This window comes from Mobula hypostoma, chromosome 15 (genome assembly GCF_963921235.1).
Source record: "Mobula hypostoma chromosome 15, sMobHyp1.1, whole genome shotgun sequence".
NCBI lineage: Eukaryota > Metazoa > Chordata > Chondrichthyes > Myliobatiformes > Myliobatidae > Mobula > Mobula hypostoma.
The window spans coordinates 73009759-73023115 of NC_086111.1; the positions used below are offsets into that span (position 1 = coordinate 73009759).

Here is a 13357-nt window from a genome sequence, read left to right on the forward strand (position 1 = left end):
TCATTTCGTAAAGTTTACAAAGATCTGTTTCAAATCCTGTAGATAGCTTACTAAGTTTTTTTTGGAAAAAATATTGATTCACTATGTCGAATTCAAAAGAAGAGAAGGGCATGAAGTGCAAAAGAACTGCAAATTTGTTTAAAGTTGAATGACTTAACAAAATAGTAGAAACTGTTACACCGAAAGCTCATGAGGTCATGAACGTTCAGCTACGAGAAATATTTATGTATGATTCGGAAACTGGAGTTACCTGCTTGTATTGTCATGATGCGAAAGTTGTTGGAGAAATTGCTAGTGGAAAGAAGTGGGATGATATTTGGAAACTTGACTTTTTGAAGCGTCATTTGGCAAGTAAATCACATTTGAACGGTGTACAAAAGCTCAGGCAACAGAACCCGTCATTACCCGTTACAGGAGTGCTATACATGTTATGGTTGAGTGCAGATGAGCGAGATCGAAAACAATCAAACCCGCTGGATATCAAAGTTCAGATACAAGGATGGTCAGCTTTTGATTTCGCCACAATTGCAGATTGTAACTTCACATTTGGCGATGAACAAGTTAATGCCTTGTGTCTAAAATATCATGATGTTCCAGCTGAAAATATTGTAATAGTTAGACAGTTTAATGATTTCAAATTTTCCGTGCAAGGAAAAATTAAATCCAAACCGATTTCAAACTTTGCTCAAATGGTGGCATTTGTACTTCAAACTGAACAGTTTTGCGACCTTGCACAGTTGATGGTGTCACATGACTGGCAACAATGAATATAGAATTGAGTCAAGTTTTATAAAAACAAACAAACATTTATTAAACTCTGCTCAAGAATATAGCGAAATATATTTAAATGACTGACTTAACCAGAAGTTAACTGCTATACAGCAACTCTGGAACAGTTCTTAAAAGGGTAAATGCGAAAACAGTTCTTAAAGTGGTAAATTCAAACACAGTTCTTAGAATGGTAAATTCGAAAGTCCAAGAGATTTATACAGTCAATTAGGAGAGACTCCTGAAGTAAAGAATTCCTCAAAGACGTCACGTTACTGCTGATCCCAGCCAGAACCTGCCTTGTCCACAGGATTCAAGACAACGGAAATAAAACGTTTTAAATGAACTGACTTTTTGCTCTGGCAAATAGACACTGCACTATCCTTCCTACTTCAGCAGGGGATATCTCAGTTGCAGGTCACTTTTACTTGAACGAAGATTCAATAAAGATTGATCCTCACCAAAACCGCCAAACGATATCAGCTTTACTCGACTCGGCGAATTCCTGTATTTCACTCTCTAATACTACTTACAATAGAAAGTAGAACTCCACTTTAAAACAAAACTGCATCATCAGCTGAATATGCAGCAAAACAAAGTATCTAACACAAAACTAAACTGCGTCACCAGGGGTCTCCCTTTTATATACCTGTTGAGAACAGGTCATCATGTGACCTCACTGGCGGGAAAATTGCATCATGTGACCTCCACAAGACCATTACATCATCCTCATAAGACAGTCACAAGATATCCATGAAATATGTAACAACGGACATTGGGGGAACCTTTCTTGCGTCTAGTGCGGACTGTGAACGAGGTTTTAGCCTAATGAATCAACTCAAAAACAAGCTGAAAAACCATTTAGGTGAATGTCATTTGGATATGTTAATGAGAATCAAAAGCTATCAATGGGATGGAAGTTCTATGAGTCGAGATAGAGTTTACAAAGAATGGATAAATGCCAAAGACAGGAGAGAGAGAAAATAACTGAGTGACTTAAGTATGATAAAAATTAATTATCTCCAAACTGATGGCATGAACATTAACTTTTCTAACTTCCGTTAATGCCCCTCCTCCCCTTTGTACCCCATCCGTTATTTATTTATTCATTATTATTATTTTTTTTTTCTTTCCCCCTTTTTTCCCTCTCCTTTTTCTCCCTCTGTCCCTCTCACTATAACTTGCCCATCATCTGGGCTTCCCTCCCCCTTTCTTTCTCCCTAGGCCTCCCGTCCCATTCTCTCCCTTCTCCAGCCTCATATCCCTTTTGCCAATCAACTTTCCAGCTCTTGGCTCCATCCCTCCCCCTCCTGTCTTCTCCTATCATTTCGGATCTCCCCCTCCCCCTCCCACTTTCAAATCTCTTACTATCTCTTCTTTCAGTTAGTCCTGACGAAGGGTCTCGGCCCGAAACGTCGACTGTACCTCTTTCTAGAGATGCTGCCTGGCCTGCTGTGTTCACCAGCAATTTTTGTGTGTGTGACTTAAATATGTATGTTATTTTGTTGTTCTGTGAAGTTTTATGTCAAATATTTTGTAAACCTACATAAACTGTCCCATGTGTGCATTCAGTGCGCACATACTTTTGTCACAGGAAAAAAATTTGCACAAATAAGATTTTTGCGCACACTGACTACCAAAAATTAGAGGGAACATTGGTTTCAGCCCGATATGTCAACTGTTTACTCTTTTCTATAGATGCTGCCTGTGCTGCTGAGTTCCTCCAGCATTTTGTGTGTGTTGTTCCAATTGAGAGCTCAAGAGGGTGTAGAATTTGCTGAAATATTTATCCATACTTCACCTCCTGTTTGATCATCGTCCAATATCCATACATCTTAATGTTTCCATAATTCTGTTGATCTATGTGTCTTCCTAATGCATCCAGTTGAAAATCCATATCCTTCTCTACCCTGCACTTTCTTATAGTCACATCTTCTAATCTGTGGTCTCCACTTAACCAATCGTTTCCCCCATCCCTATAACATTCATCTTAGCGAATAATCTACCAAATACTTCTCTAGTTCTTCACATGTGACTTCTTTTCCTGGTGTCATCACATCCTCAATACCTTGAGACTTTTCTTTCATATTATGGTGCTGAATTCAATATTATGCGCAAGGGAAATTCTAGGCAGTTTCTAGAGTAGGTTACAGGGTGGGCACAATATTGTGAGCCAAAGGGCCTGTAATGTGCTGTCGATTTCTATGTTTTATATATTCTAGACTTCTCAAAATGAATGCTAACATTGCATTTGCCTTCCTCACTACTAACTCAACCTGCAAGTTAACTTTTAGGGTGTTCTGGCAAGGACTCCGAAGTCCCTTTGCATCTCAGATTTTTGGATTTTCTCCCTGTTTAGAAAATAGTCTGCACATTTATTTCTCCACCAAAGTGCATGACTGTGCATTTTCCAACACTGTATTTCATTTGCCACTTTTTTACCCATTCTCCTAATCTAATTCCTTCTGTAGCCTTCCTGTTTCCTCAACACCACCTGACCCTCCACCAATCTTTGTATCATCTGCAAACTTGGCAAAAAAGCCATCTATTTTATCATCTAAATCATTGATACACAGCATAAAAAGAGGTGGTCCAACACCGACCCCTGCGGAACACCACTAGTCACTGGCAGCCAACCGGAAAATGATCCTTTTATTCCCATACCTGCCTCCTACCAATCAGCCAATGCTCTCTAACCATGCTAGTATTTTTCTTGTAATACTACAGGTATTTAACTTGGTAAGCAGCCTCATGTGTGGCACCTTGTCAAGGTTTTCTGAAAGTCCAAATATACAACATTTCACTGCAATCGCTTTATCTATCCTACTTGTAATCTCAAAGAATTCCAACAGAATTGTCAGACAAGATTTTCCCTTAAGGAAACTATGCTGACTTTGTCCTATTTTGTCCTGTGTCACCAAGTACTCCATAACCTTATTCTTAACTATTGACTCCAATATCTTACCAGCCACTGAGGTCAAGGTAGCTGGTCTATAATTTCCTTTCTGCTGCCTTCCTTATTTCTTAAATAGTGAAGTGACATTTGCAATTTTCCAGCCCTTTAGCTCAATGCCATAGTCCAATGATTCTTGAAAGATCATTAATGCCTCCACATATAATCATATAATATAATCAGACTAGTCAGATTGACCTGTTTCTAAGCTGTAGTCTTCTATGACTCTAATATTTAAATTCTCTCTTCCCTCAGCAACCAACCAGTGGTTCATCCCAGCAGTGAGGGGAGACATTCCTGCAGGATGTGCAGCATATGGCTTTGTGTGTGATGGGACTCGTCTGTTGGTGTTCGGTGGCATGGTGGAGTACGGGAAGTACAGTAATGAGTTGTATGAACTACAGGTAAGTTGGAAAGAATCTAAACTTTGTCAATTTGTCAGTCTTTGTCTGTAGTTTGTCATTAATTCTGTTGTATTTCTTTGTCTTGTGGGCACTCACAGTAGAACAGTGAATTAGTAAGTGAATTAATGTAGTATATGGTGATGTACGTACTTTGATAATAAATTTACTTTGAACTTCCTTGTAGTTTAAGTCTGCTTTGTTTTGTCAGGATGTTAATGCACTTTTGAGGTAGATGGAGCTATTCAAAGTGTATTTAGTAATTACTGGACATGCAGATGTGACTCTCATCTATGATTATAATTTAGGATTATAAATTTTAGTTTTACTGTTTTGTTAAAACTGTTGGCTGTACCCTACCTGTCAGTTCAGGTAAACGTCCCATAGCAATATTGAAAAGAAGATCAACATTTACCGGTGGCCAAAAGACAAATTTTCCAGAACAGAAAGTACTTGCATTGCTTATAAAGAGCTTTGGGACATTGAGGATTTGATATCAAAGAAACCTCCAGTCGAGTGTCAACACATTGCAACTACTTTTTTTGTAGCAGCAAATAGAAGTTGAGTTATGGATCTCCTCATGAAGAAATACCTGCTATCACTTGCCAGAAAAATGTTTTCTTTGACTAATTAACTGTGATGACACTAAATGCCATCCATGGAGAATTTATATTTCAACTTCACTGTGCTTTTAAAACATGCACCAAAAGGATTATTCGGTCCATGGGGTGCCCAGTTAGTGGTGAAATGTTGCAAAAACAAAGGAGCTGGTTGTGGACTACAGGAGGAATGGAGACAGGCTAACCCCTATTGACATTAATGGATCTGGGGTTGAGAGGGTGAATGGCTTTAAGTTCCTTGGCACACACATCACCAAGGGTCTCACGTGGTCTGTACATACCAGCTGTGTGGTGAAAAACCTCACCTCAGACAGTTGAAGAAGTTTGGTATGGGTCCCCAAATCCTAAGGATTTACAGGGGCACAGCTGAGAGCATCCTGACTGGCTGCATCACTGCCTGGTATGGGTACTGCACTTCCCTCAATCGCAGAACCCTGCAGGGAGTGGTGCGGACAGCCCAGTGCATCAGTAAGTGTGAACTTACCACTATTCAGGACACTTACAGAGACAGTGCATAAAAAGGGCCCAAATTGAGGACCTGAGTCACCCCAACCACAAACTGTTCCAGCTGCTACCATCTGGGAAACAGTACCGCAGCATAAAAGCCAGGACTAACAGGCTCCAGGACAGCTTCTTCCACCAGGCCATCAAACTGATTAATTCATACTGATACAATTGTATTTCTATGCTATTTTGACTGTCTTGTTGTACATACTATTTATTGCAAAAATTACTATAAATTGCACATTTAGACGGACACATAACATAAAGTTTTTACTCCACATGTATGTGAAGGATGTAAGTAATAAAGTCAATTCAATTCAGAAAGCCAACAGAGTAACAGCAATAGGGCAATGAAACAAAAGGTGTTCATGATTGTGTGAAAGAAAGTAAAGATGTTGCTGCAGGTTAATTAAAGGTCATCTGTATGCTGCAGTTTGTCACTATAATTATTTCTGATAAAATCACCTGTCAGTTTCAGAGCACTTGCTTTGTGCTGCACTAGTAAACTTTTAAAAAATACTGTGTTAATTCCAATTAGGAAGGCAGGAGGAAGAGGAGGAGGATGCTATTCATGAATTTGTGGCAATTATGCAATTAGGGATTCGGATTCAGATTGATTTATTATCACATGTCTATCGAAGCATACAGTGAAATGTGTCAGTGACATGAACAACCAAAATACCCAATGATGTAAATGTCAAACATCAGCCTGCAAATGTCACCATTCTGGTGCTGAATGTTCAGCGGAACTACAACACAACACACAACACAGAACAACGGAAACAGCAAAAGCAACAGCAACAATAGAATAAAACAAGACATGAACAGTAAACCAAGCCCTGTTCCCACCCGTTCTCTCACACACATACAGATAGGCCTCCAACACCAGTCCTTCCCACCAGCTTCTGAAACTCACAGACATCAGGCCTCTGACCTCCACTCTCATTATCAGGTATTTTCATTAAAGAGCCCCTTGCAAAGAGCACTCTTGTCATTCATAAGCCAACTTTACAGTGAGTAAAGATGTCTCAACAATTTTCAATGTAACAGAGTCAGGTTTAGTATCACCAGCATGTGACGTGACAAGTGTTTTAAACATCACTAACTTTGATGGTGTGTCGTTGGGTAAATTCTGTGATAGTGAGCATTTGTGGGGGTTATAATGGTAGTAGTGGTGGGAATTGTCCAAATATGCAATTCTCTCTCCAGCAACATTACTTGGAAACGCGTCCAAAATGGTTCAGTTACAGACAATTAAAATTGGTGTTTCTTCTGACTGGTGTTTGTTAGTTCTTAAATTAACAGCTCATTCCCAAACACCAGCTTTAAAATTAAGGAATTGGAAGTAAAATGAAAACTTTAAAAATTGGCCAATCTTTTTTATCTTTCTCTCCTCCTCGCTTAACTCCTGAAGCTGTTCACCTTTTAAACCTGACGCTTAAATGTGTGGATGTCATGCACTCTGGATTTTTTGCAATAGTGTTGACACCATTATTGATGGTGAGTTAATATCATTGAAATGTTTATCAGCTCAGATGCTATTCTCCTGTTTATTTTAACTGTGAGCATGTTTTCTTCAGAAGGTAGTTCCAGTAACAAAAAGCAGCTTGAGCTTGAAGCAGTGTGTCGAAATTTTAGCAAAGTATTTTCCAAAATCAGCTGAGTACTGACACTGTTCTGGTGCAACCAAATTCTCACTGGGATAAGATGGATAAATCTCTCCTTCTGCAAGCAATAACATTTAAAAATAATGATGTCTTTATGCAGTGATTTTTCAAGTGGCTCATTCATTTCAGTTATATCATTGGTTACCCATAACTCCCAAGCCAGCTCATCGGGGATTTAATTCTGGCTTCCTTGTATTATTCAAAAGCTGTTGTCGCTGATTAACTGCACCCTGAAAACTTGCACTTGTTTCTCTATCACACTTCATTTACGTGTGCACAAGGAGAACAGAGTAGCCTTTGTCACCAGGCTATTCTAAAGTTTGAACAAAAAAATACCATTTTTATACAGAAATTGCCTAGTTAGATTAACACAAAATGCTGGAAAAAACTCAGCGGGTCTGGCAGCATCGAAGCAAAGGAATAGAGAATTGACGTTTCATGCCAAGACCCTTCATCGGGACTTAAAATACTTTTTTGTTTTAAATAAGGATTAGATTGTTCCCTTAAAGGAATAACTAAGAAGTTTAGAATGTTTTAATTATTTTATATTCTGCAATATATAAGGCTGGTAACCTCAGAATTATTCTTGGAGAAGCAACAATTGTCAGTGAAAGAGATTGTGACCTGCAGAAGTACTTTTAAAACTCCTACACATTTTTCTGTAATTAACCCTGGATGGTTGATAATACCCAAGCAAGAAATCGCAAATAATTTATGCTGCTCTGCTCCCCTGCATCAAGGACACTATCAAAAGGTGATGGCTAAAAAGGTGACATCCATCACTGAGGACCTCCAGCACCCAGGACATGCCCTCTTCTCATTGCTACCATCAAGGAAAGGTACAGGAGCCTGAAGACGCACACTCAGTGTTTCAGGGACAGTTTCTTCCCCCTGCCATCAGATTTCTGAGTGGTTAATGAACCCATAAACATTACCTTACTGTTTTTTAAAATTATTTTTTCTCTCTTTTTGAACAATTTAATTTTATGTGTGTGTGTATATACACACACACACACACACACACACACATACACACACAGTGGTATGCAAAAGTTTGGGCAACTCTGGTCAAAATTTTTGTTACTGTGAATAGCTAAGCGAGTAAAAGGTGAACTGATTTCCAAAAGGCATAAAGTTAAAGAGGACACATTTCTTCAATATTTTAAGCAAGAAACCTTTTTTTATTTCCATCTTTTACAGTTTCAAAATAACAAAAAGGAAAAGGGCCCGAAGCAAAAGTTTAGGCACCCTGCATGGTCAGTACTTAGTAACGCCCCCTTTGGCAAGTACCACAGCTCATAAACGCTTTCTGTAGCCAGCTAAGAGTCTTTCAGTTCTTGTTTGGGGGATTTTCACCCATTCTTCCTTGCAAAAGGCTTCTAGTTCTGTGAGATTCTTGGGCCGTCTTGCATGCACTGCTCTTTTGAGGTCTATCCACAGATTCTCGATGATGTTTAGGACAGGGGTCAGTGAGGGCCATGGCAAAACCTCCAGCTTGCGCCTCTTGAGGTAGTCCATTGTGGATTTTGAGGTGTCTTTAGGATCATTATCCTGTTGTAGAAGCCATCCTCTTTTCATCTTCAGCTTTTTTACAGATGGTGTGATGTTTGCTTCCAGAATTTGCTGGCATTTAATTGAATTCATTCTTCCCTCTACCAGTAAATGTTCCCTGTGCCACTGGCTGCAACACAAGCCCAAAGCATGATCGATCCACCCCTGTGCTTAACAGTTGAGAGGGGTTCTTTTCATGACATTCTGCACCCTTTCTTCTCCAAACATACCTTCGCTCATTGTGGCCAAAAAGTTCTTTTCAAAACGTTCAAAGGAACATCTAAACAAGCCTGATGCATTTTGGAAACAAGGCTTGTGGACTGATGAAGTTAAAATAGAACTTTCTGGCTGCAATGAGCAAAGATATGTTTGGAGAAAAAGGGGTGCAGAATTTCATGAAAAGAACCCTTCTCCAACTGTTAAGCACGGGGTGGATCAATCATGCTTTGGGCTTGTGTTGCAGCTTCTACAACAGGATAGTGAACCTAAACATACCTCAAAATCCACAATGGACTACCTCAAGAGGCACAAGCTGGAAGTTTTGCCGTGGCCCTCACTGTCCCCTGACCTACACATCATTGAGAATCTGTGGATAGACCTCAAAAGAGCAATGCATGCAAGACGACCCAAGAATCTCACAGAACTAGAAGCCTTTTACAAGGAAGATTGGATGAAAATCCCCCAAACAAGAATTGAAGGACTCTTAGCTGGCTACAGAAAGCGTTTACAAGCTGTGATACTTGCCAAAGGGGGTGTTACTAAGTACTGACCATGCAGGGTGCCCAAACTTTTGATTTGGGCTCTTTTCCTTTTTTGTTACTTTGAAACTGTAAAAGATGGAAATTAAAAAAAGTAATCTTGCTTAAAATACTAAAGAAACGTGTCATCTTTAACTTTATTCCTTTTGGAAATCAGGTCATCTTTTACTCGCTTAGCTATTCACAGTAACTGAAATTTTGACCAGGGTGCCCAACCTTTGCATGCCACTGTATGTATGCGTGTGTGTGTGTGTGTGTGTGTGTGTGTGTGTGTATTAGTAATTTATCAGTTGTGAAAAACTATGTATTTTAATATACCACTGCCACAAAACAACAACGTCAGGATCCCCACCATCCAGGCCATGCTCTATTCTCGCTGATGCAATCAGGATGAAGTTACAGGAGCCTCCAAACTCACACCACCAGGTTCAGGAACAGTTATTACCCTTCAACCATCAGGCTCTTGAGCCAGAGGGGTAATACTTCACTCAACTTCACTTGCCCCATCATTGAAATATTCCCAACCTGTAGATTCACTTTCAAGGACTCTTCATCTCATTTTCTCAATATGTATTGCTTATTTATTTATTATTATTTCTTTTTGTATTTGTGCAGTTTGTTGTCTTTTGCACACTGGTTGAACTGTCATTGATGTTGTTATGATTATTGTAATATGTGGTCTTATTGAGTATGCCCACAAGACAATGAATCTCAGGCTCTTATATGTACTTTGATAATAAATTTACTTTGAAGTTTGTTATGTCAGTGACATTAAACCTGATTCTGGTACTTGTTTTCCAGGCAAGCAGATGGGAATGGAAAAAATTGAAAGCCAGAGCCCCCAAGAATGGCCCCCCACCATGTGCCCGCCTTGGCCACTGCTTTTCAGTCATTGACAATAAATGTTATTTATTTGGGGGATTAGCCAATGATAGTGAAGATCCAAAAAACAATATTCCACGGTAAGATTGCTTGCTGCTGAGTTTTTTTAGTAACCTCTTCAAGTATTGGGTCCTTCCAGAATTTATGCATAGCTTTATATAGTGATGGCTAACTTCCAAAGAACTGTGTAGTAGAACAGGTTGGGAAACCAAATGAAAGTAAATGCCCAATGCTAGAAATATTTGGGTGATTTCGAGTCAGACTAAGGTTAAGAGGCACACATGCATCCTGGAGTTGATGGCGAAATCAGTCTACCCTTGTGCTTCACGTTCAGACATGGTGAATAACATTTCTGCCATAGAGTGAGGGGCAATCACCTATTCGCGTTATTCAGTGACATTAATATCCCTAACCTCACTGTTGCTATCCTCAAGGTTATCATAAGTATGATACCTTCGAGATTATAAGACCTAGGAGCAGAATTAGGCCATTTGATCATGGCTGATATTGTCCCCCTCAATGCCATTTATCCTGTCTACTTCCCATATCCTTTGACACCCTTACTAATCAAGAACCTATCAACATCTGCTTTAAATATACCCAGCAACACACCTAAAAGTTGCTGGTGAACGCAGCAGGCCAGGCAGCATCTCTAGGAAGAGGTACAGTCGATGTTTTGGGCCGAGACCCTTCGTCAGGACTAACTGAAAGAAGAGCTAGTAAGAGATTTAAAAGTGGGAGGGGGAGGGGGAGATCCAAAATGATAGGAGAAGACAGGAGGGGGAGGGATGGAGCCAAGAGCTGGACAGGTGATTGGCAAAAGGGATATGAGAGGATCATGGGACAGGAGGCCCAGGGAGAAGGAAAAGGGGGAGGGGGGACCCAGAGGATGGGCAAGGGGTATAGTGAGAGGGACAAAGGGAGGAAAAGGAGAGAGAGAAAAAGAATGTGTGTGTATATAAATAAATAAATAATGGATGGGGTACAAGGGGGAAGTGAGGCATTGGCGGAAGTTTGAGAAGTCAATGTTCATGCCATCAGGTTGGAGGCTACCCAGACAGAATATAAAGTGTTGTTCCTCCAACCTGAGTGTGGCTTTATTTTTGCAGTAGAGGAGGCCGTGGATAGACTTATCAGAATGGGAATGGGACGTGGAATTAAAATGTGTGGCCACTGGAAGATCCTGCTTTCTCTGGCGGACAGAGCGTAGGTGTTCAGCGAAACGATCTCCCAGTCTTCATCAGGTCATATATAGAAGGCCACATCAGGAACACCAGACGCAGTATATCACCCCAGCCGACTCACAGGTGAAGTGTCGCCTCACCTGGAAGGACTGTCTGGAGCCCTGAATGGTAGTGAGGGAGGAAGTGTAAGGGCATGTGTAGCTTTTGTTCCGCTTACAAGGATAAGTGCCAGGAGGGAGATCAGTGGGGAGGGACAAATGGACAAGGGAGTCGCGTAGGGAGCGATCCCTGCAGAAAGCAGAGAGGGGGTGGAGGGAAAGATGTGCTTAGTGGTGGGATCCCGTTGGAGGTGGCAGAAGTTATGGAGAATTATATGTTGGACCTGGAGGCTGGTGGGCTGGTAGGTGAGGACAAGGGGAACCCTATTCCTAGTGGGGTGGCGGGAGGATGGAGTGAGAGCAGATGTGCGTGAAATGGGGGAGATGCGTTTGAGAGCAGAGTTGATGGTGGAGGAAGGGAAGCCCCTTTCTTTAAAAAAGGAAGACATGTCCTTCGTCCTGGAATGAAAAGCCTCATCCTGAGAGCAGATGCGGTGGAGACAGAGGAATTGCGAGAAGGGGATAGCATTTTTGCAAGAGACAGGGTGAGAAGAGGAATAGTCCAGACAGCTGTAAGAGTCAGTAGGCTAAAAGTAGACATCGGTAGATAAGCTGTCTCCAGAGATAGAGACAGAAAGATCTGGAAAGGGGAGGGAGGTGTCGGAAATGGACCAGGTAAACTTGAGGGCAGGGTGAAAGTTGGAGGCAAAGTGAATAAAGTCAACGAGCTCTGCATGGGTGCAGGAAGCAGCGCCAATGCAGTTGTCGATGTAGCGAAGGAAAGGTGGGGGACAGATAACCAGAATAGGTTTGGAACATAGATTGTTCCACAAAGCCAACAAAAAGGCAGGCGTAGCTAGGACCCATATGGGTGCCCATAGCTACACCTTTAGTTTGGAGGAAGTGGGAGGAGCCAAAGGAGAAATTATTAAGAGTAAGGACTAATTCTGCTAGATGGAGCAGAGTGATGGTAGAGGGGAACTGATTTGGTCTGGAATCGAAAAAGAAGTGGAGAGCTTCGAGACCTTCCTGATGGGGGATGGAAGTATATAGGGACTGGATATCCATGGTGAAAATAAAGCAGTGGAGGCCAGGGAACTTAAAATCATCGAAAGGTTTCAGAGCATGAGAAGTGTCACGAACATAGGTAGGAAGGGATTGAACAAGGGGGGATAAAACAGTGTCGAGGTATGCAGAAATGAGCTCGGTGGGGCAGGAGCAAGCTGAGACAATGGGTCTACTACTAGCTCTCTTACTCGCTCTTCTTTCAGTTAGTCCTGACGAAGGGTCTTGGCCCGAAACGTTGACTGTACCTCTTCCTAGAGATGCTGCCTGGCCTGCTGCGTTCACCAGCAACTTTTATGTGTCTTGCTTGAAATTCCAGCATCTGCAGGTTTCCTCGTGTTTGCGTTTTTAAATATACCCACTGACTTGGCCTCCACAGATGTCCGTGATAATGAATTCCATAGATTCACCATCCTCTGGCTAAAGAAATTCCTTCTTATCTCTATTCTAAATGAGCCTCCTTCTATTCTGAGGCTGTACGCACTGGTCTCACTATAGGAAACATCCTCTCCATGTGCATTCTATACTGGATGGGTTTCAATGAGATCTTCCCAAGAGAGCAGGTCAGAGGTGGAATATTATGTGACAAGTGATTTGCCATCTATTATCCAAGCCTTTCCTCCATCATTCAGGAGTCTGATGGAATGCTCTAAGTAAGTGTAGCTCCAACAACTCCCAAAAAGCTTGATACTGTAAAGGCAATTGAGGACGGGTAAGAAATGATGCCCAGGTCCAGGAAAATCAAAAATTAACATGATTTTGTGTCAGAATGATAAACTTAATTTGAACTTCAGGTGTCAGTCTGAGAATATAGAACATAAGGCACTACAGCACAGAACTGGCCTTTCGCCCCACAATGTTGTGCCGACCTTATAACCTACTCCAAGATCGATCTAACCCTTTCCT

General features: G+C 41.1%; 1 protein-coding gene across 4 annotated transcripts in view; it reads left to right on the forward strand.

Annotated features, from left to right (window-relative positions):
- The window catches only part of LOC134356968 (host cell factor 1-like), a 131449-nt gene that overhangs the window by 15391 nt on the left and 102701 nt on the right, over nt 1–13357 (forward strand). For all 4 annotated transcript variants that reach the window (XM_063068251.1, XM_063068250.1, XM_063068253.1 and 1 more), the window contains 2 exons: nt 3977–4125; nt 10024–10184. In XM_063068251.1, the coding sequence (XP_062924321.1) occupies nt 3977–4125; nt 10024–10184 (310 nt within the window). The remainder of the gene's footprint in view (nt 1–3976; nt 4126–10023; nt 10185–13357) is intronic.